This window comes from Vipera berus (assembly GCF_964194415.1).
Source record: "Vipera berus genome assembly, chromosome: 2".
NCBI classification, from domain to species: Eukaryota; Metazoa; Chordata; class Lepidosauria; order Squamata; family Viperidae; genus Vipera; species Vipera berus.
The window spans coordinates 31,643,254-31,667,336 of NC_138203.1; the positions used below are offsets into that span (position 1 = coordinate 31,643,254).

Consider the following 24,083-nt stretch of genomic DNA (forward strand, 5'->3'; position numbering starts at 1 on the left):
CATTTTCTAGATCTTTTTAGCTTAAAGATTTTTTTAAATAACAAACACAAACCAGTTGTAGACAACATAACACTCAAAAAGCTCCATTGATTCATGTTTCAAAGCAAAAACTGAAAACAGAATTTTCCATGTTCAGAACATTTCAAACAGGCATTTCAAGTACGTAGTCGTGCTATCTATATTTTAAAATATGTAAATCCATTTCAAAGAAAAAGATAGAAATGTTATTTTTATTATTCCATGTGTTTAGTGAAATATAAAATGTGTAACCAGTTGTTACATCTAGTTTCTTTTTAGAAAGTTTCATATAGCTCTCTGCTGCCTTTTTTTGGCAGAAGTATAATGCTGATTATGAATTGTCTTCAAAAGAAGGAGCTGACACACTGGCATATATTGCACTGCTTGAAGAAAAACTACAGCCTGCTATGGTAAGAGCCTTATGGTCTCTCAAAGTGCATTTAACCACAGCATAGTTATTTCCACTCTATCCTCAAATTATGGCCTTCATCTTCTCCCTAGTCCACAGTTGTTAGGCATATGATTAAGCCTACCTGGTTGGGTTGGAAATATATAAGCCATGCTGTATGATATCACTTTAAATGTGATGATTGGCCAAGGGTGTGTTTGCCTTCCAATAGCCATAAGAGGGAGCTAGGGACGTAGTTTCTCTCTCTGCTCTCGCTGTTTTTTCACTGTTAGTTACTCTGTTACTGTTATTGTTGGTTTGCTACTGTGTTAAACCTGAACAACTGTTTTGACCTTTGGACTGGTAAGACTTTGTATTTGGAATACTCCTTGGACTGTTACTATCGTTTATCTGTTCTTTACACATGTATGACCTGGACTGTTTATTTTTGACTGTGCTTTGTATTACACCACAAAGTAAAGTATTCTGTTTTTCACACCTCAGTGTATCTGTGTGGTTACTGTGTGAACTTTGCTGCTCTCAGTACCCTTTTTTGTCTGTGCAACTTCTTGTTAGCTCGAGATCTCTGCACAATTCCTGACAGTTGTGACTGACAGACTTAAATTGTACATAGCTGTATCAATGTTAAAATGATGTTTTTCCATTTATTGTGACTTAGCAAGCTTGTTATTTTTACTATCCTGTATATTGGAGGTGAAGTCAGGTGATTAGCAGTGGGTGATTGGATGTTCCACCTGGTTCCTCATAAGCCTCTTTTGTCATCATTCTGTTATTCATTTCCTATTGAGCTTGAGAGACTTATTTTAATCAATTCATCACTTTCATATTGATGTAAATATATTTATAAGGATGGGTGCTTATGATCAAACTCAGCCTAAAGGTTTCATTGGAAATACACCTGATGCTACTCAAGGAACTTGCAGGTGAGTTGGAAGTTGGTGGATTTGCATTAAGGCACTAAAAGGTTTAGTTCATATTTTTATTAATACTTTTTCTACTGTACCTACTAATTTCCTCAAGGCTGTAGTAACATGACAGTGAAATGAAAGACCAGGAATCATTCTCAGGAAAAACAGCATGGGAATGAATTGACACTTTACAAATGTGTTATGCCAGAATGGTTTGTTGAAACAACAGCACGCAAACTGGCCTAAAGCCATCCAACAGAGCCCAGTGTTGTACTTGTTCCATTTCTGCTGCAGAAACTTGATTGGCGGATATTTCTTCTGATTTTCTAACATGTTGAAAAATAAGGGCAGCAAAGCAATAGTACTTAGCCAATCTTTTATCCAGCATGCACTGCAGATACATAACACTGAATTCACTAATGATTTAGAAAAACCAGGATAATGTTAGGCAATGGGTAGTAAACTTATATAGGTTTGCACTAAGATGATCAGTAGGCATGTGTGCCAAAGTTAATATTTCTCATTGAAATTATGTGCCATCAAGTTAGAGTCAACTCTTTGCCATTACATAGATTTATTTTCTCTATGACAATCTGCCCCTAAATTGGTCCTTCAAGTCTTCTAGTAATGCATCAGTCTTATAGCTAGTAATCCCTTTCTTTTCTTTTCCTCCATTTTTTTGTCTCAGCATTAGCTCCTTCTCCGGAGTTAGGACTTCATATACTGTTTTAAAGTAGCATAATTTGAGCCTGGTTATTTATGTTTTGAGAGAGAACTCTGGGATGATTTGTTCAGTGATCCATTTGTTTGTTTTCTTGGCAATGCATGGTATTCTTGGGACACTTCTGCAATCCCAGAATTCAAAATTGTCAATACTGTTCCTATCCTGCTTCCATAAAGTGGCACGGAATAACACTGCTAGCACTATTTCAATCTTTGTAGTATAAACACATCATGGCATCTTTTTTAAAGGCCTTCTTAGCAGTTCTCCCAAATGCTAATATGTAGTGTACTTCTTGACTACTTGTTCTTTTACTATGGATAGTTGATCCTAAAAAGCAGAAGCTATCTATTACTTCATTATCTTCATTGTCAATTCTAAGCCTTGTTTTTTATACCTGATGCCATTAATTTGGTTTTCTTTTTATTTGATTTTAATTTTCACTACACTCTGCAGATTCATTTTCAGCTATCAAGAATAATACCATTCTAATGCAGGTTATTGATGTTTCTTTCTCCAGTTTTAAAATCATATTAATCTCTTTCAACCCAGCTTCCCATAATATATATCCAGCAAATAAGTTAAATAAATGAAAGGATACATCCTTGTCTCACTTCTTTGCCAATCTGGAGCCAATCTGTTTTGCTATGTTCTGACCATACTGTCACTTCTTGACCCTGTATATAGGTTTTACATTAGAACAATGAGATACTCTGAAATCTCTATTTTTCTATAGTTGACATCAGTGCTTTTTTTTCTAAAAAAAAGGTGCCGAAACTCTCATCTTGGCAGGTGCAGGAGGCAGGGTGGGGGGGGGGCGGCGCTGCTGCGGTCACAGGTGTGAGGGGTGTTGGTGGCGGGCTCCCCCCCAGGCTGGAGCCGGCACGGCTGGTGCTGTGGGAGCAGCAGAGCCCGCTCTATATGGCAGGGCTGTGCAGGGTGGGCAGTGGAGGCGGTGCGGGCCAGGCGATGCAGGGCGGCCACTTAGGCGCGCAGGGCGAGGCGACGGTGGCGCAGGTCCAGCACCAGGTAGGCCACCAGCCTGGCTGACACGGGTGAGCACAAGGAAGGAGTGCACATGGACTCCGCAGAACCTACCTCCCACTCCTTGTCCTCTCTTACTTACCTAGTTGAGATGGTGTAGTTGGGCAGCAGGGAAGGATGCAAAGTTCCTGCCTACTCGCTTTCGCTGCAGACAACTAGCCGGTGCAACGTTTGCCAGCCAGGTCTTTTGGAGTGCTCAGTAGCAATTCCTATTAGCTTTTGAAAGCCAATAGAAAGAGTAGCATAGCTTGTGCAAAAGCTTTTTTTTTTTTTTGGTGCAAAAAAGGTGCCGGAACACCATTCTGAGTGTTGTATGAGAAAAAAAGCCCTGCTTTTATGTTTTAATCTTATGATTTTAAAAATATATTTTTTCTATTGTAAGTTGCCCCAAACCTCACCACATGGATTGCATACAAATATTATATAATTGGTAAATAAAGGTAGAATATATGTTAAATATACATCAAATGATAATATGCTTCCCTACAAAGTCAATTCTTGCTCAGTGACAGACCATGGAGTTAACTCGGAAAGGCAAGAGGAAAATCTAGAAGAGATCTGTGCAACTTGTAGAAGGGAAAGGCCCACACTGATAAATTAAAAATCTTTGTGGTCTGCAAAGGAATACTGGTGGGCTAATCAATGATTTGGTGACTAGAGGAGCATCTACAGTGTTGGAGCTCGTGGTCATGGTAAGCCATGGAGGCACTAGGCAACATGACTTTCAGGGCAGTGGTGGTGATTTTATTACTTTTTTTTTAAAAGTCTGTGCTCTGTCCAAGGGTGCTTGGTAGGCTGCATGTCCAGGCCTGGTCTAGAATTTATTTTGGAGCATTCAACTATCTAGAGCAGGCATGTCAAACTGATTTTGTTTGAGGCAACTTCTTATAAAAGAATTGCCATTAATTTGTTTTAATAAAATAATTTAAATCAATTTTCACTTGATTTCAAATTAAATGAATTATATTGGTTGACAATGAGATTTTTTTTAGTACAATGGCCAAATGCAATAAACTGGTTTTATATATATGTTACTGGAAGGAAAAAGCAATCCCTGCTGTGTTACTGATCCCAGAGAAGCATTTGCATGTATGCAGGTATCCTTAGGGTGCCATAGTTATGGATGAGAAATATTGATTGCAAAGTTGGCATTTCTGGATGTAATACAGATATTTTGGACTTATTTTTCTTTGCATGTTTGTTATTTTTAAAAAGGCATATGCTACTGACTACGCTTATGCACATATGTAGCATCTTTTTATTTATTTATTTATTTTATTTTAATTCCATTTATATCCCGCCCTTCTCCGAAGACTCAGGGCGGCTTACAAGCTTAGCAGTAGCCTTCATTCTATGTATATGCCTGCTTATTAGGGCTTTCATACACCCCCCAAGCGGCATTATTACAAAGTCAGCTTACTGCCCCCAACAATCTGGGTCCTCATTTTACCTACCTCGGAAGGATGGAAGGCTGAGTCAACCTTGAGCCTGGTGGGATGCGAACCTGCACTAATTGCAGGCAGCTGGTGTTACTTAAGGAGGCATTAGCCCACTGCTCCACCAAGGCTCCTTTTGCTAGGATACATGATCCCTGCTTGTCCAAAATTTTAATATACAGATAATACCACCAGAAATTATTTTAGCCTTTTTAATAAATGTTGTTATTGATGTTAAGCTCACCAGGGAAAACATCATATATTGTTATTGTATATACTAGGTTAATTATTTAAAGACTGAAGTGCAACATAACTAGATTCTAAATAATCTATTTTTCAAAACACACAACAGTCCAAACAGTAAAAGTAAAGTCCAAATTAAGAATATTTCATTCTTAAGAATTGTTTAGATTCAAAATAGTTTTCAAGAGTGTACAAAAGATACTATTTTTTTTCTAGAATCATATTACATTGAGAAAAATGTTTCTCATTTCTTTCCTGTTACCTTTGATTTCATAGCAGAGATGTTAACATAAGAAATAGATTATTTTGTTATCTAATTTTACCTTCCAAAAGACAGAAGCAGATGAAAAATGTGAGGTTCTTTCCTGTTGGCTTTTTTGAATTAGCTGTTTTAGATTCTAAAAGTTTAGTTCCTAAAGAAGTAATCCTGTAAATAATTTTAATGTCCTCCTCTAGTGCAGGCTCTTTTATGACTCAAGGACTTCAACTCCCAGAATTCCTGAGCCAGCATGGCTCAGCTTCGAAACCTCTCCCTTTCCCCTCAGCATGGCTGGCTCAGGATTTCTGGGAGTTGAGGTCCATGAGTCATAAAAAGGGCCAAGATTGCCTAGCCCTGCAATAGGCTTAGGAAAGCCAATAAGGGAGCTGGGGGGTTTTTTGCAAAAAAAAAAAAAGGTGCCGGAACGCCGTTCTGAGCGTTCTATGAGAAAAAAAGCCCTGGTTGACATGATAAAACAATCAAATGCCTTTTTATAACCAATGGATCACATACTACAACTTCTTTTTTTTATTCTGTGGCTTTTAATTATCCATCATGCATCAGCAATAATGTCTCATGTTTCTTGGCCTTTTCTAAAGCCAGCTTTAACATCAAGTGTTTCTTTTTCCATTTGGACTCTAATCTATGTTCGATGATCTGAAGTATTATTTTACTAGCATGTGAAATTAAGGATATTGTATGATAGGTGTGTGCACATAATTAAATTTCCTATTTTTGGTATTGGATTGACCGCTTTACAGAATATTCTTAAAGTGAATATAAAGATAAAACCAAAAACCTTTATTTTGGGCTTAATGGAAAAAGACTTGGAAAAAGAATTTGGAACTTTGGTTTATATATGTTGATGGCAGCAAGACTACACACAAAAATGGAAGGACATTTTGATTCCCACCAGGGATGAATGGCTACAAAAGTTGATGGAGTTAGCAGAGATGGCTAAATTAACCGTTTTGAATTTTTTTTAAAAAAAAGTGCAAAGAAGAGCAACTAAGATGATTAAAGGCCTGGAGACTAAAACATATGAAGAATGGTTGCAGGATATGGGAATGGCCAGTCTAGAGAAAAGGAGGACGGGGGAACACGATAGCAGTATTCTAGTATTTGAGATCAGTTTACATTCCAATTCCAAAGAAAGGCAGTGCCAAAGAATGTTCAAACTATCGCACCATTGCACTCATTGCACATGCTAGTAAAGTTATGCTTAAAATCCTACAAGCTAGACTCCAGCAGTGTGTGGATCGAGAATTACCAGAAGTACAGGCAGGATTTCGAAGAGACAGAGGAACTAGAGATCAAATTGCCAACATACGCTGGATCATAGAGGAAGCTAGGGAGTTCCAGAAAAACATCTATTTCTGCTTCATTGACTATGCTAAAGCCTTTGATTGTGTGGATCACAACAAACTGTGGCAAGTTCTTAAAGAGATGGGTGTACCAGACCACCTTATTTGTCTTTTGAGAAACCTATATGCGGGTCAAGAAGCAACAGTGAGACCTGGACACAGAACCACTGATTGGTTCAAAATTGGGAAAGGAGTCCGGCAAGGCTGTATACTGTCACCCTGCCTATTTAACTTATATGCAGAGCACATCATGAGAAAGGCAGGGCTAGATGAATCAAAAGTTGGAATTAAGATTGCTGGAAGAAACATCAACAACCTAAGATATGCAGATGATACCACTCTAATGGCAGAAAGTGAAGAAGAACTAAAGAGCCTCTTGTTGCAGGTGAAGAAGGAGAGTGCAAAATTTGGGTTGAAACTTAACATTAAGAAAACCAAGATCATGGCATCCGGCCCTCTGAATTCCTGGCAAATAGATGGGGAAGAAATGGAGGTAGTGACAGATTTTATTTTCCTGGGCTCCAAGATCACTGCTGATGGGGACTGTAGCCAAGAAATTAAAAGACGCTTGCTCCTCGGGAGGAAAGCCATGGCAAATCTAGACAGCACACTAAAAAGCAGAGAGATCACCCTGTCAACAAAAGTGCGTATAGTCAAGGCTATGGTCTTCCCAGTTGCAATGTATGGCAGTGAAAGTTAGACCATTAAAAAGGCTGAGCGCCAAAGAATTTAGGCCTTTGAACTATGGTGCTGGAGAAGTCCCTTGGACTGCAAGGCAATCAAACCGGTCAGTCCTAGAGGAGATCAACCCTGACTGCTCTTTAGAAGGCCAGATCCTGAAGCTAAAACTCAAATACTTTGGCCACCTAATGAGAAGGAAGGACTCACTGGAGAAGAGCCTAATGCTGGGAAAGATAGAGGGCAATAGAAGAAGGGGATGACAGAGAATGAGGTGACTGGATGGAGTCACTGAAGCAGTAGGCGTGAACCTAAATGGACTCCAGAAGATGGTAGAGGACAGGAAGGCCTGGAGGAACATTGTCCATAGGGTCGCGATGGGTCGGACACGACTTTGCAGCTAACAACAGTATTTGAGAGGCTGCCACAAGGAGGAGGGGTCAATTTATTTTTCAAAGGACTAGAAGGCAAGACAAGAAACAATAGTTGGAAACTGATCAAAGAGAGAAGCAACCTGGAATTAAGGAGAAACTTCTTGACAGTGGGGACAATTAACCAGTGGAAGAGTTTGCTTTCAGACGTTGTGGGTGGTTCATCACTAGAGGTTTTTTAAGAAGAGACTGGACAGCCACTTGTCTGAAATTATATAGGGTGTCCTACTTGAGCAGGGGGCTGGACTAGAAGACCTCCAAGGTTCCTTCCAGCTCAATCTTGATTCTGATTCTGATAAAAGAAAAGAATATAAATACTTTTGTTTCTACTTGGAAACTTCTGGACTTTGTGCTTGAGGTGGAAAAAAATGAAACTTTGATTTTGGGTTTTATTGATTAGATTGATTTGCTGTTATAGAAATGGCTAGTTTATACTGTAATGGAAAAGTAAAAAGTTGAGGTTCAATGTTAATGCCTTATTCTACCACAATTTAATTTAATTTAATTTAATTTATTATCATTTCTATACCGCCCTTCTCCCGAAGGACTCAGGGCGGTGTACAGGGCAAGAATAAAACACAGAAATTTACAAAAATTAAAAGATAATTAAATGCATGCCCGATTAAAATACAATTGATACATAGTAAAAACCCCAATAAGAATGATAAAAAACCCCACCAATCCCCCCTCAGGCCAGGCCGGCTTGCTCGAACAAGTATGTTTTCAGATCGCGGCGAAAGGAGCGCAGATCGGGCGCCGTCCGGAACTCAACCGGTAACTGGTTCCATAGCTCCGGGGCGCCCACAGAGAAGGATCTCCCCCTGGGGGCCACCAGACGGCATTCTCTGACCGGTGGCACCCTGAGGAGGCCCTCTCTGTGGGAACGCACAGGGTGCAGGGAGCTTGATGCCGGCAGCAGATGTTCCCTGAGGTACTCCGGCCCCATGCCATGGAGGGCTTTGAACACCATTACTAGCACCTTGAATCTCACCCGGAAGACAACTGGCAACCAATGCAGCTCACGGAGCAGAGGTGTCACGTGGGAGTATCGGGAGACTCCCAACACAACTCTCGCGGCTGCATTCTGTACCAGTTGGAGCCTCCGGGTGGTCCTCAAGGGAAGCCCCATGTAGAGAGCGTTGCAGTAGTCTAGACGAGAGGTCACGAGCGCGTGAGTGACCGTGCATAAATCATCCCGGCTTAGATAGGGCCGCAACTGGCGCACCAGGCGAACCTGGGCGAAAGCCCCCCTAGTCACGGCCACCATGTGATCTTCCAAGGTAAGCCGCGAATCTAGGAGGACTCCCAAGTTGCGAGCCCTATCTACGGGGGGTAATAATTCACCCCCCATAGAAAGAGATGGAATATCCGAATAGACCCGGGATGAAGGTATGCAAAGCCACTCGGTCTTGTCGGGGTTGAGTTGAAGTCTGTTCCTCCCCATCCAGACCCGAACCGCCTCCAGGCAACGGGACATCACGTTGAGGGCATCACTGGGGTGGTTTGGGGTAGAAAGAAAAAGCTGGGTATCATCAGCGTACTGATGATACCCAACTCCAAAGCCACGAATGATCTCACCCAGCGGTTTCATATAGATGTTGAACAGGAGAGGCGAGAGGACCGACCCCTGAGGAACTCCACAAACGAGAGACCTCGCGGTCGACCTCTGCCCTCCTGTCAACACCGACTGCGAGCGTCCCTGGAGATAGGAGGAGAACCACTGTAAAACCGTGCCTCCCACTCCCAATCCCCTGAGACGCCGCAGCAGGATACCATGGTCGATGGTATCGAAAGCCGCTGAGAGGTCTAATAGGACTAGAACAGAGGAATGACCCCTGTCCCGAGCCCTCCAGAGATCATTCACCAGCGCGACCAATGCCGTCTCCGTGCTGTGCCCGGGCCTGAAACCCGATTGGTACGGGTCTAGATAATCCGCTTCATCCAGGACCAAAGGGAGCTGATGCGCCACCACACTCTCAACAACCTTCGCAAGAAAGCGAAGGTTGGAGACCGGACGAAAGTTGTTCAATACAGCTGGGTCCAAGGCAGGCTTCTTGAGGAGGGGCCTCACCACCGCCTCTTTCAAGACGGCAGGGAAGCTACCCTCACTCAAAGAAGCTGATATAACTGCCTGGAACCAGCTGCGTGTCCTCTCCCGGGCTGCATAAACCAGCCAGGAAGGGCACGGGTCCAATAAACATGTGGTGGAGCTCAGTCTCCCCATAATCCTGTCCACTTCCTCCGGAGTCACAGAATCAAACTCCTCCCAAGTGATATCGACAAGACCACCCGCGTCCTGATCGCCAGACTCTGCCCAGTCGGAGTCCAGACCGGTCCGAATCCGAGTGATTTTGTCCGACAGATAATTGTTAAACTCCTCGGCACGACCCTGCAAGGGTTCCTCCCTCACCTCCTGATTAAGGAGGGAGCGAGTCACCCTAAACAGAGCGGCCGGGCGATTATCTGCGGACGCGATAAGGGTAGCGAAGTGATTAGACCTCGCCACCCTTATCGCAGCGAGATAAGACCTAATATGGGTTCTTAGTCGCAATCGGTCGGATTCGGATCGGCTGGACCTCCAACCGCTCTCTAGGCCCCGTCTCCGGCGCTTCATCTCCCGGAGCTCCGCGGAGAACCATGGAGCTCGACGGGATCTGCATCGGGTCAGGGGCCGCAAGGGTACAACTCGGTCAAGAGCCTCAGTGGCTGCCCTTTCCCAAGCTTCCACTAAGGCATCTGCCGAGCTGTGAGTGGGGGAGGCAGGTGGGGACCCCAGCGCTGCCTGGAATCTCGCGGAATCCATTAAGCGTCTGGGGCGGTACCATCTAACTGGTTCCACACACCCACGGCGGGGGGTGGCAAAACGGAAGACCAGCCGCAGGAGATGATGATCGGTCCATGACAGGGGCATAATAATTGGGGAGCCCCCACCAAGATCATCTAACCACCGACCAGATAAGAAAACTAGGTCAAGGGTGTGGCCTCCCTCATGAGTCGGTCCTGAAATTACTTGCGTCAGGTCCATGGCCGTCATGGAAGCCATGAACTCCCGAGCCAACTCAGATGATCCTCCCAGAGATGGTAGATTGAAGTCCCCCAAAACTATAAGTTTCGGGAACTCAACCACCAACCCAGAGAGGACATCGAGAAGCTCAGGCAGGGCTGCTGCTGCGTGACTAGGCGAAAGGTACACCAGCAGCAAGCCCAACTGCGCACCAGGGCCGCATCTCAAGAAGAGAGACTCACACCCGACTATCTGCGGAACGGTGGCCTCCCGCGGAGCTAAGGTCTCCCTCATAACAACAGCCACTCCCCCACCCCTACCCTGAGCCCGAGGCCGGTGTAGCACCCGGAAACCTGGTGGGCAGAGATCAGCCAGAGGAATACCGCCCTCTGGGCCCAACCAAGTCTCCGTGATGCAAGCCAGGTCCGCCTGCTCACCCTCGACCAAGTCACGGACGAGAGGAGCTTTATTAACGACAGACCTGGCATTCAGGTACACCAGCCGGAGCTCAGGAGGCTGCACATCCTCACTCCTGGGACCTCGGGGTAGAACAAGAGGGTCGGAACGCCTCACCGCTTGCAAGTAGCGGAGAGGCCTTCCCTGAGGTCGATACGGCCCTCTGTTCCTGCACCTGCTGCCATTCCCTAACGTCGTGGGAATAGGCATTCCCACGACTTGCCCTGGAGCCCCGGGGGCGACCGACCCCCGCTCCTCCCCTCCGCGATCAATCCCGGCCCTGGCCTGAACAGTGGTTGCTGGACTGCCCCCCATATCCGAACAACCAAAAGAAGTTCCCACCCCCCTCCCTAACCTCCTAAAAAATTTAACCAAAAAACTAACCAGGGGCCTCCTATTTGGCTTATATCGGAGGCCCCTACCCATGCCCAGCCATCTCTCAGGGTCCCAACACTCGGGCCCTTCATCAAGAGGAGGTGTAAAAAGTAAGGCGGGTCGCTCCCAGGATGGGGGGGCCCCCCTGAGAGCGTATAAGGTCGTGCTCGAATAAGTCAGACACATGATCTTAACAAGTCCGACAAAAAACAGCAAGGCAGACCAGATCAACATGGGAGGATCTCAAAATAAATAAATCGAAGGCAAATGACCAGAGAGCCAGCCCAGCTCCACTGCCACTGGAGCTGTGAAATCCCGGGACAGATCGAATCCCTCCCTCTCACGGCGGTCAAAGCCGGGGGGCAACCTGGTACATACAAACCGGGGGAGCAATACCCCCCAGAGCTCTCACCTCTGGGAGGCAGCAGATGTAAAAAACTTAACCACTCTCCCACAGTGGTTACAACCCGGGCCTTCTATTATAGGGGAGGGGGGAGAAGGGGAGGGAGTTAGAGCAAAGAATCTATGAAATACATCAAGATTAATAAGCCGGCATGGTCACAAAATGGTAGGAGAGATTCTGGTTACATAAGTCACTTCCATGTTGCAAAAAAGACTGGATGATAGTCAGTCAAGAAGGGAAACCACAACATGGTCCAATGATTTTCTGGCGGCGCAGAGATTAAGTTTTGCCTCACAAATGTCCGAGGCAACAGCGTCCGCGTTCCACCACCAGGCCAGGTCACAAGAGAGGGAGTCAGAAGTCAACCCCCCCTTTTTTTCTCCCTCTCTCCCACACTTCTCTCTTTACCTTCCCCTCCTCTTTGTTTCCCACTACTTGATTTTGTATTTTTGTATTTTATACTATAAACTAGTTTTTTAAAAAAATAAAATAAATAATTTAAAAATGAAAAAAGAAAATTTTAAAAAAGGAGTGTAGATTGACCTCTTTAAATCTGTTGGCCATTATGTCATTTTCCAGATTTGCTGGCATAGCTTGGTTAGAACCTTTATTGATTCTTCTTTTTTGTTTGCTATATTTCTGTGAGTATTCTATCAGTTCCTATAGCCTTCTGACTTGATAACGACCAGGATGCTGATCTACTGTAATTTCATCTTCTAGTACTAAGAATTGTGTAAATAGGGAATGTGTTTTAAGGCACCTTGGATGTTGACATTTCTACTGTGTAATATTTTAGTATGCCCCTTTAATCTTTGATTTTCTAATCAGTTACCATATGTCCATTGGCATCCTTTAGCATACCAATTTTAGACTGAAACTTTCTTCAGAGATTTGTCAGGAGATTATCCTTTTTAAATTTCTGCTTCCATCTTTTGTGTCTTTATAGATGTTATAATAGTGCTTCATGTCTCTTCTAAAAGCTCTCTGAAACTCTTCCCTCGGTTCCTTCCTGAGGTTTTTACTTTTCTTGGCTTTGGCTTCTCTTCTTGGCAATTTTGATGTTTTTTTTTCCTGACATCCAGTTTGCTTTCTTCTGTTTCCTCATCTTTGGCAGTCTCTTTTCACTTTCCTCCTTAACCAGTTCCTCTGGTCTCAATGACCTCAGAACTTCAAAGTGATTCCTGATGTTCTCCGTGAAAATGGTAGGTATATATTAATATTGTGGAAACTGTCTTTCTTGTTCTTCTTTAATCTAACTTAGAACTTGCACATGAGTATTATAATTTCTAATCTCTTCCAAGTCAGCACCTGGCTTTCAGTTTGATGCTATAAGTGAACTCTTCTAACCGGCTTTAGCAATAGTAGAATCAGTTTGATTTCTGTCTACTCCATTTGGCACTTCCATGGACATATGTATCATTTTAGTTGTTTGAAGATAGTGTTAGCTATAAAGAAATCATAGATTGGCAGAAATTGATATGCTGATGTTCTCCTTAAACCATGCAGTATAACATTTTCCTTAATATTTGGCAATGAAGTATCCAATTACAAGCAGAAGGTTTTGCTTTCATGTTCTGTTAGTTTTAAATTGAATTTGATTGTATAACTTAATAACCTCCTCATATTTCTATCACTGAAATTAATGGAACTTAATTTGGGATTAGTGTTTGTATGAATTTACTATAAAACACTTAAGGAGGTGTCTGTTTAAAATCAACATTTAAATTTATAATTGAAAATGAGATTAATTTAACTAAACAGGAAGCTTAATCAGCTTTATAAGTTATACTTGTGTGGCCTACCTCTTAAAAACAAGGTTCAACCTAAGTCTGGAGTGTGTTACTTCACACTGTGAATGGAGATTTGATTAAAATCTTTCAACAGAAGGTAAAAACTAGAAGGTGAAAAGGGTGCTATGATTTATTTTATTAAAATATTTATATGTTTTCTGTAGATGGGTCATATAAAACATAGAACTGCAAATGCAGAAAAGCAAATGGAAATTAATCAAGCAGCAGTAATATGCAATAGTTCATTATTAGTTTTCAAAATAAGTGGATTTTATATTTATATTGTGAAGTGGCACAAAGCAAATAAACTTACAAATGTTCTTTATATTTTTGTTATATAGGCTTCTGCCTGCAATTTGTAAAAATAGGCATGTGATATCACAACCATTAAGCTAATTATGAGATTTTTTTGGAATTTCAAGGTTATATTCACACATCATACTAAACCATAATGTTATTAATTTTGATTTTGGTTAGCATGACTCATGAACCAAGGCATTATGGTTTGCTCTGTTTGAACCAAATTTCTGTGGCTTGTTCAGCAACTGTGATCAAAACAAGTCATATGTTGGTGCAATATGTGCTCAACTATTGTTACCACATATGTTTTTGAAATTAATTACTTTTATTACTTAGCTACACAAATGATATTTCAGGAAGAATATGCCCTTAGAGGAAGAAAAATGTTATTTCTAGTCATTTCGTTATAATAAATGTGCTGAATTTCCCTAGTCATAAATCTGGGCTATGTAGATTTTGAACTGAAAAGCTTCAGTAAAAAATCTGAATTTAGTTTTTAAGAATTAAAAGAATATTGTGGTCTTTATAGAATGTGTCCTCATTCTTGAATATTAACGTTCTTTATCTTCATGATACAGCTGTATACTTTTTGGATTGAAGCTGATAATTACTATAATTTGACAAAACCATGGTTTGCTTCAAGGATTCCATTTCCATTGAGTTGGTACCTACCTAGAAAGATGTCCAGGGAAGCTCTTAATAGGATCTTGCTGACAAAGGGAGGACCTCCACTCTATAGCATCACTGAAGTAGAAGTTCAGGTAAATTTTCTTAATCAGTTAAAATTGATGCAGATATACTAAAACAGCATGATATTGTTTACTATTCTACTTTACTATATGAGGGCAGATGTTTAATCTTCAGAATGAAGTGGTGTCTTGTTTTGTTTGACATTATTTACAGAATATTTATCTTTCTATCAGAACAGAATATATAGTCTTTTCTTATATTTATATATAGTATATATTTTTGTGAGAAGGAGCCTAATTTTGTGGGAGAACACCTTTATTTTTGCCAGACTATTATAGAAAGATCCATTTGCCTTTTAAACCAAATTCCTCCTCTGTGCACTTTATTATTAACATTAAAAAAGATTAATCTAATATGGTGCTATACAAACGAAGAAAAAATGTTACTTTGAAAACATTCAAGACAAGTACTTTGTTTATACTTATGTAAATTCCAAAGCATTATTTTGGAATCAAATCTAAAACCCTGCACAAGCTTTTTTTTCCAAAACAGAAATTAAAACAAAATGAACAATTGTTTACCATATAGGAATATTTTCCAGAGCTTTCATAACTTTGTAACCTTTGCAGCCAGTATGAGAGATTTCTCAGCACAAAAGTAGTGCTCAAAATGTGTCCACCGTTGTAAAAGCACTCCACTGTTTTATCTGTGTTGCTATAATTGCTATAATTCCTGCTACTTTCTTGAAACCTATGAGCAATATGGAAAGTTTAAGAGGCAGTATGGACATCCTGAAGAACTAGGTGTTGTTGTTAATTGCGAAGTCGTGTCCGACCCATCGCAACCCTATGGACAATGTTCCTCCAGGCCTTCCTGTCCTCTACCATCTTCTGGAGTCCATTTAAGCTCACGCCTACTGCTTCAGTGACTCCATCCAGCCACCTCATTCTCTGTCGTCCCCTTCTTCTATTGCCCTCAATCTTTCCCAGTATTAGGCTCTTCTCCAGTGAGTCCTTCCTTCTCATTAGGTGGCCAAAGTATTTGAGTTTTAGCTTCAGAAGAACTAGGTAGTTAAGTCAAAATTGGCACATTTATAAAATGGGACTCTAATTTTAGCACCAGTGCTTTGAAATATGCTAATACATTTAATAACTTGAGTGGAAAAATACATTTAAGATAACTGAAGCACCACAAAATTCAGGAGTAGCTTGATAAATTAGGTTATCAAGGATGAAAAAAAATTGGTGGCAGAGGGTTGCACAACATTTTTTTTATTGAAAAGTTTTACAATACATTTTTTAAAAAGACAAAACCCCTCCCAACCCCCTCCCCTCTCCCCAACACCTCCCTCCCTTCCCCCTCCCCCCTCCCCGACTTCCCAGAGCTCAATACAGGGTACAAAAATACAAGCAATCATAGTCTACCTTATGCAAACAACAATAAAATATTAAAACTATCGCACTTTAACTCTTATAAAATAACTACAAGCAATATTGTTGCACAACATTTTTGGGGAGCTCAAGGAACATTGTAGGTGGAACAGGAATACAACACCAAGCTAACTTTTTTCATTAATGTTTGAAGGATTCTAAATGATTCTTATAATAAGGCTGTGATAGCATAGTCACTCCAATTTTAATATATTTCCTGTCTTGAAATACAGGTTCCCTACTTTTGATTTGTAGGAATAATATGATAACAAAATGAATGAGCCACAGAGAAAAATAGCCATAACACATTTGTATACCACCCCATAGTGCTATATAGCACTCTCTGGGCAGTTTACGATGTCAGCATATTGTCCCCAACTATCTGGTTCTTCATTTTACCAACCTCGGAAGGATGGAAGGCTGAGTCAACTTGAGCTCCATCAGGACTGAACTCCGGGCTATGGGCAGAGTTTGCCTGCAATATTGCATTCTAACCATTGTGCCATCAGGGCTTCTGTAAAATCCTGTAAAAACAGAGAAAAAGGGCTAATATATAATGGAGTAAGTAGAAATGTGGTGTTTTGTATGCTTCCACAAACAAGAGTCAAGTTCTCAGAACTCTTTCAAGATTAAAAAAGATATTCTGTAACTGTTGCATGAGGAATCACATTGCAGCATATATGAGATGGTGTTATGCAAATATTCCAACTTATGCAGTTGTGTTAAATACTAAGACACGAGTATTGTAATAGCATTTAATTGATGACATCATCATGTACATGTTATTTTGGCAACATTATGTTTGGCTGCAAATGGCTGTGTCTGTAATGGCACATTTTTCAACATTGTGATATAGGATAGGTAATGTCAAAGTTAATACTTTACTATCTATTATGAATACTACATTGATTTGAAATAAGTACTAGAAAAGTTTTGTGCAAATGAACTTTTCTCCATCTTAGATTTACAGAGATGCAAAAGAGTGTCTGAATCTTCTGTCAAATAGACTAGGCTCAGCTCCATTTTTCTTTGGAAATAAGTGAGTACAGAATATTTATGGTGTTTGCAAGGCATTTTTAATGCTACTACATTTTGTATTTAAAAATATGTTTAGGCTTTGTTTGACTTGCCAGCTTTTAATATCTACACTTGTTCAATTGTTGATCACCATAAACTAAATGATAACTAATTAAAAAGAATTTTAAAAAGAATTCAAGAACAGCTTCTTTCAGATTCTATATAAAATGACAGATGTACCTTGAATATCAGTGGCATAATTTTCCACAATTTTGAGTCAAAAAAGCAAGAAACCTACAGCATAAATTTTAAAAGAGGCTTAATTATTTTTAAAAGCCAAGTTAATCACCAAGATCCATATACCTAACCGCAGTTACTACACCATGTTTACTGCATGTTTTTTTTATCACCAACAGGTTACCTATGGCTAACGTGGCCATTTCTTCCCTCTTTCAAGCAGGCCTCATTGATTACCAATTTAAAACTAAATTAAATTTCTAGAATTCTCTCCAGTTTGTGGATTTTTTAAAAATTTAAATTGTAGATATCAGAAGTCTATTCTGCATAATAAAGCTGCTTCCCTGCTAGGACACTATTTTATAGTGCTTTTGATGAAAGCTTTAAATTGCTAAAACTAGACAATGACTGTCCAGTTATTCCCATGGGTATAGCTGCTCAGATCCTGCTCTACAAAAGGCCCTCACCTTCTGTGTATTTCCATTTTCAGTGCACTGCATGCTGAAGCAATGTTGATTTTTATATAGCATTCAGGATGCTGTTTTCTTTTATCATGGAAAATCATCTTTTTTATAATTACATTGATGTGGAGAAAAAAAAACACATTCACATATCTGAATCAATGATATGACCATGGAAGAGATTTATTTAACTTGTCTAAGTCATGTGGGTTCCAATTCAGGTTTTTTTGGGCAAAATGCTAACGATTTATCCTGAAGACACTTTCATCTGTTTATATAAGAGTTAGACTTGACTTTGATGCCTGCTGATGAAATGTAGATTATGTTCCAAATATCAAAATCTGGCTTAAAGCTGTTCATTTATCAATTCCTCTGTATGAGGACCATCTGATATTGACAGCTGATATTACTGATAACAGGCTTTACACTTCAGAAAAACTGCTGCTTTACACGTATAGCCTGCAGCTAATTGCAACTGCTTAGTTGACTGTTGTAACTATTTGGTTTAAGCCCATTTGGTGAAGATAAATCTTGACTGATCCTTCATATTTAGAAAACATCTTGAAGTAACTGGACAAAAATTGAAAACAAGGAACAACTTGATTAGGAAAATTGCAGGAACAGGGTGGGGAACACAAGCATAATAAACACTGCGAACTATGGTACAATCATTAGTTTACTCTGTCGCTGAATACTGCACATTTGTATGGGGAAGAAATTGTCATACCAACAAGATTGAAGTTTATCTTAGTGATACAATGAGAATAACATCTGGAACCTTCAAATCTACATCGCTATCCTGGTTCCATGTTCTTTCTAACATTGCCCCCCCCTTATCTCAGTCAACAACAGACAGTTCAAGAGTGGAATAAGATAAACAGTCCATATACTGTTAGAGATCTACCAATACATAAAATATTAGATTCTCTATCTTGCACCAGGCTTAAGTCTAGGAAACCAATTTGGAATAACATACTGCAGTCTTACAATTTAGATGAAGAATGGTGATCAAAATGGATGACCCTTGATAACTATAACCAAACTGATCACGTAGATCCAATAAAACCACTTCTAGGAATGCAGCTGCCCTGGAGAAGATGGAGCCATCCGAATAAAATCAGGACAGGCCATGTCAGAATTAAGACAAAGTTCTTTAAGTGGGGAATGGCCAAAATCCTGCAATGTGAGTGTGGTGCATTGGAACAAATGATAATACACATAGTTCCAGAAAGTCTCTTCAGGAGGTTTCAAGGCACCTGGGATGATCTCATCACAGCAACAGTAGAAGCAGTTAGATGGGTTACTGCCTTAGATATTGAACTATAGGATCTATCCTATTGTGATTCTGTGGTGCCATATGATAGCAATTTTATCATGGTTTTATCCTAATTCAATATTTTATTTCATCTACGTATTGTTCACACACTTTACATACATGTATTTGCTGATGTTTTATTCAAATATTTGTGTTTCTATGTATAATGTGGTTTATTAGTGTTGTATATCAGTGATTGCATGACCTCTGGATGCCATATGCTAAATAAATAATGAAATTAGTCATTTTCAGAAAATACAGTCTTATTAGATTATTAAACTACCGTGAAATAATGACACAAATTTCTCGACTGTTTCTATAGTCGAGCATGTTACATTTTTATGAATTCAAAATTTTCAAACATAACATTTTATTTATATATTTCTGAAAGTTTTAAAAGGGATTTGAGATAATAATGTCATGTATTCATTATGTCTAGACCTACAACTCTTGATGCCTTCGTATTTGGTTTTCTTGCACCTCTTTATAAAGCACCATTCCTTAAAGTCCAGTTACAAGAGCATCTTAAGCAGCTTCCCAACTTATGTCGCTTCTGTGATGATATTCTGAGTTGCTACTTTAGACGAAACCTCTCAGGTAAATGATACACTTGTCCCCTACATATATACATCTTGAAATCTACAAATGCTTGTTTGCACTAAGTCTATACTGGAAATAAATTCTTCATCAGAAACCTTGGAATCTGCCGTATAAATTTGCAAAAGCTTTAAAAATGGTAAAGGTTTAGGACTCTATTAGCATACATTATATGATTTTTTTTCTCTGTGGAAATTCTTGAAATGTTTTGCAAAGAGCTTGGTTGCTTCTAACTTTGTCTTCTTTCTGTCTTGCCTATTTAGGGACCTCTCCAGAGGGACAAGATACAGTTGATACAAATCTCCAGAAACTTACACAGCTTGTGAACAAGGAATCTAATTTGATTGAAAAGGTTCTTGTTCATTCTGATTTTCTAACTGATAGATAGGGATCGGATAGTACATTTGGCTTTAAATCAGCTAGAAAGAGAATGATAACCTGTACTAGAAAAGAGCACTCAAGGAGAGCAGAATCCATCTCAGGTTTTGGGATGCTTCCTACTGCAGTTGGTTCCAGCTGCTTTTGTGTTATTCAAACTCTGATGCCTGTAGTGTAGTTTTCATTGCAGAAAACCATATGAGATGATAGGCTGCGGGAGGAAAAAACCAAGAATGGTTCTGCATTTATCATCTTTATCAAACTTGATCAAGTCATGTGACATATTGTAGTGTATTGTGACTTTTTTTTGCCTTTGCAGAGCTGGGGTGGGTGCAGGCTGCATGTGATGCATCTGGCCCGCGGGCCACCAGTTTGACACCCTTCTTCTTTAAGTTGCTTTTTCTTTTAATAGTGTCTCATTCTCTAGCTTTAGCTCATTTTTCTGCCTTACTTTGGCAGTTCTATGGCACAAATATATGAAACTACAATTGTTCTGGACAACTGAACCCTAAATTATTGTGTATCAATAATTTAGGGTTCAGTTGTCCAGAACAATTGTAGTTTCATATATTTGTGCCATAGAACTGCCAAAGTAAGGCAGAAAAATGAGCTAAAGCTAAAGAATGAGACACTATTAAAAGAAAAAGCTGTACCCAACTTATATATTTACTTAACTATGGAAGAAAATACAGTATGGAAGAAAATACAGTATTGATACACAAATATTGTGTATCAATAATTTAGGTTTTGAAATGACTGTTTGATAATATTCAGTATTACATTATGTACAAATATTCTCCTTTATTGGTTGCTTATGTTTAAAAAATCAGCATTGGCACTTGATTTAAAAAAGAGGGAGTAGGCAGTACTTGAGTTGACTGTATTTTCTTCCATAGTAAGTAAATATATAAGTTGGGTACAGTATGGACAATTCACATAATACCACCATAAAATTCTTGAATATATAAAAATATGTAAGCCACTTAAAGGAGCAGGATTTGTTGTAATCTTTGGATGGGTTTTATTTAATTAGCACTTAGAATTTCTACCTAACAAATAATAACTGATGTTTATTTGATAAAGGAAAGAAAAAAGTCATCTGAACATTAAGGAAGATATCAGATAGGCCTTATGTATATTTCTATACACAAATGCAATATGGGAAAATGTAGCCAATAATTTAAGCAGTTCCAGAGTCAAAAGGACAGATGTGATTGAAATCTAACAAAGCAGATGGATATGTTTAAATTATTTTGATGTTCTACAAAGGACTCATTAGCTCTTTCATAGACAATAGATAGCAGGAATTCTGGCAAAAGGCATGAAAACAGATTCCCTAAAGAGACCATCATCCAACTCAATTAAAAATGAACAGTAAATACTAAAAGAACTAGCTGAACTATGAGAAATTTTAATCAGTAATTAAACTTGGACGCACAAACTGTCTAACTGTCCTCAGCAATATCATTTTAAATATAGCTTTTATGAATATACACACATTTACTGTATACAGTCATTACTTAGCAACTGTGAATGGTTCAGAATAAAAATATCCAAGATAATTTAAGGATATGAGGGTCTATGTCTTTTCAGGCAAAATTAATGTATTAATATAAAAATACAAGGTTTTGGTGCTAATATACAAGCTTTGTCCCGTATGAACTGCTTAATGATTTTTTTATACCAAAGATGGACACTGCTAGTTAATCAAGCCATGAATCAACAAGACTAACTGCCATGCTCATGACATAGTGACTAAACATAGGCCAAACTGCAGTAATTACCTTCACTCCAGAGAAGCCAGTTTTTTTAACTGAAGTCACTGACCAGCAAAGTTAAAAAAAGCTTTCAGAAGCAATGACCAGATATATCAAAGTCAATATTACTGTCATATAAAACAGTATAAAAAATATAAAATTAAGACTTAAAATCAGTGGAAGAAATTGAATAAATTATAATAAAACAATATAAAACACAAGAGAAATTCAACAATTATTGCAAAGTCGCCTGATAGTAAGAAGGCAGCATATAAACTTAATAAATAATATAAAAGACTTCATGATGTCATCGCTCCAATGTTATATGACTTATGGAAATAATTGAGAATAGTAACTTAGCCACAATATTGGTGATGGTATGGTTCCAATCTGCTGATAGAAAATGGATTACCTCTCCCTCACAAGATTGCAGTTTTGTTATGGCATGGTGAAGATATGTCTGCACATAATTTAGTATAGGGTAGTGAAAAAATACACAATAGAGAACCAGTTTGGTTAAGGTGCTGGCCTGGAAACCAGAAAACAATTAGTTCTAGTACTCCCTTAGGGATAAAAGCCAGCTTAGTAACTGGGCCAGTCATTTTCTGTCAACCCAACCCAGGTCATAGAGATGTTGTTGTACAGAAAATAGGAGGCAAGATTGATTATTAGATGTATTTGCTGTCTTCAGTTATATAGCTGGTCCTCAATTTATGATTGCAATTGGTACTGGAATTGATATTGCTAAACAATACAGTTGTGAAGTGTGGCATCATGTGACTGCATTGCTTGGCGACAGCAGTTCTAGTGGTCCAGGTTGCTTTTCTTAAGCAAGAACCATGTGGGCCATTAAGCAAGGTCCTTCCAATTTCCTGTTGGCTTTCCCATTGACTTTGCTTGAGGGAAGTTGGCATGGAACATTGGAAATCTTGATCATATGTCCGCCATTTGTAATTGCAAGCTGAGCACCAAATTAATATGTGACTGTTGGGATGCTGTGATGGCCAAAATTCCAAGTACTCATTGTAAGTCCTCATTCACTGCCATCATAAATTCAGGGGTGTCAAACTCACAACGTCATGTGATGTGTTGCAACATATGGTGAGTTTTTTTCCATTGCCAGTGATAGGGTGGGCGCGGTTTCACTATGATGCATCTGGCCTGCGGGCCAGCAGTTTGACACACCTGATAAATTGAACATCTGGTATTAACATGAGGATTACTTGTACATGCATAATTAAAAAGGTGTGATCAAAATATAATAATAATATTACAGTAATAATAGGGTTTCAAGTTCATTCCAACTACAAGGACAACATCTTTCGTTGAACAGATCCTACTGTACTTTCCATCTAATATTCCTGGGGTAAAGTCCTGAAATGAGCCAAAGATAAGGCTCTAAAGTGTGCTAATCAAACAAGGTTGAATAAGTAGTTTGTAGATACAAAAGGTTTCAATTTGAAACACAGCTGAATGTTAAGTATAGCATCCATCTGCCTGTCATAAGACTGACAGATTTTAGCTTTAGCTGTCTCTTAAGCTAGAGGAAGCACAAATTAGATAGATAAGCCTCAGTCAGTTCAACTAAGATGCTTTTCTTTTCACCATGATGGTGTCCACCTGAAATCTATTTTCTTATAATTTAAATTTGTTGGTTTTTATCCTGTTTTCTAAACAACTGAACATTTTTGCCCCATTTTCAACGTGAAAGCCCTTCAGATACTTGAAGATAATTACCACATTTTCCTACAGCTTTCTCCAGGCAAAACATGTAGAAATCCTATAATTATTCCTCCTACACTTTTCCTTCCAGACCCCTTATCAGCTTGGTTGCATTCCTCTGTACATCCTCAAGTTTATCAGTGCCATTCCTAAAATGCAGTACCAATAAAGGAAAAGATAAAGGAGAAAATGCAGTACCTGAAAACAACTCAACACAGTGTTCTAGGTGCAGTAGGAAAAATGAACTCAGGTGATTAGGATTAAATTTCCTTTTGGGAATTTAGATCACCCCATATAATTCTATACACAGGCGGCTATAATTTAATACTAGGAAATTAGCAATGTATTCTATATCTCCACAAATGTTTGATCTCTGCATATATAAATTAATGAGCATTTATTGAAGTGTTTAAGCTTCAGTACCATTGTCAGCATGAAAGGGTATCTTAAGAATATGAACTTGAAATTAACAGCCCTAAACTACCCCAGGGATTCATTAGGGGAGTATACTGGTAATTCAAATATGGCAGCTAACTACCAGTATGTTTTCTCAAGTATTTAAGTAAATAATAAAAGAATGATAAGTAAATCACTCAGTAATATTCCATGTGATAAAGGAGTCATTCCATAAATACAATGA

At 39.3% G+C, this 24,083-nt stretch overlaps 1 protein-coding gene across 2 annotated transcripts in view; it reads left to right on the top strand.

Annotated features, from left to right (window-relative positions):
- The window catches only part of MTX3 (metaxin 3), a 35,394-nt gene that overhangs the window by 7,253 nt on the left and 4,058 nt on the right, over window positions 1-24,083 (top strand). The window contains exons 4-9 of one of the 2 annotated variants that reach the window (XR_014025681.1): window positions 336-428; window positions 14,418-14,600; window positions 16,922-16,998; window positions 19,429-19,586; window positions 19,850-19,938; window positions 23,535-23,693. Coding sequence is in view for 1 of the 2 variants with exons in the window: in XM_081321733.1 (XP_081177859.1) it covers window positions 336-428; window positions 14,418-14,600; window positions 16,922-16,998; window positions 19,429-19,586; window positions 19,850-19,938 (600 nt within the window). In the remaining variant the exon portion in view is untranslated. The remainder of the gene's footprint in view (window positions 1-335; window positions 429-14,417; window positions 14,601-16,921; window positions 16,999-19,428; window positions 19,587-19,849; window positions 19,939-23,534; window positions 23,694-24,083) is intronic. The other variant, XM_081321733.1, reaches the window with a different exon arrangement.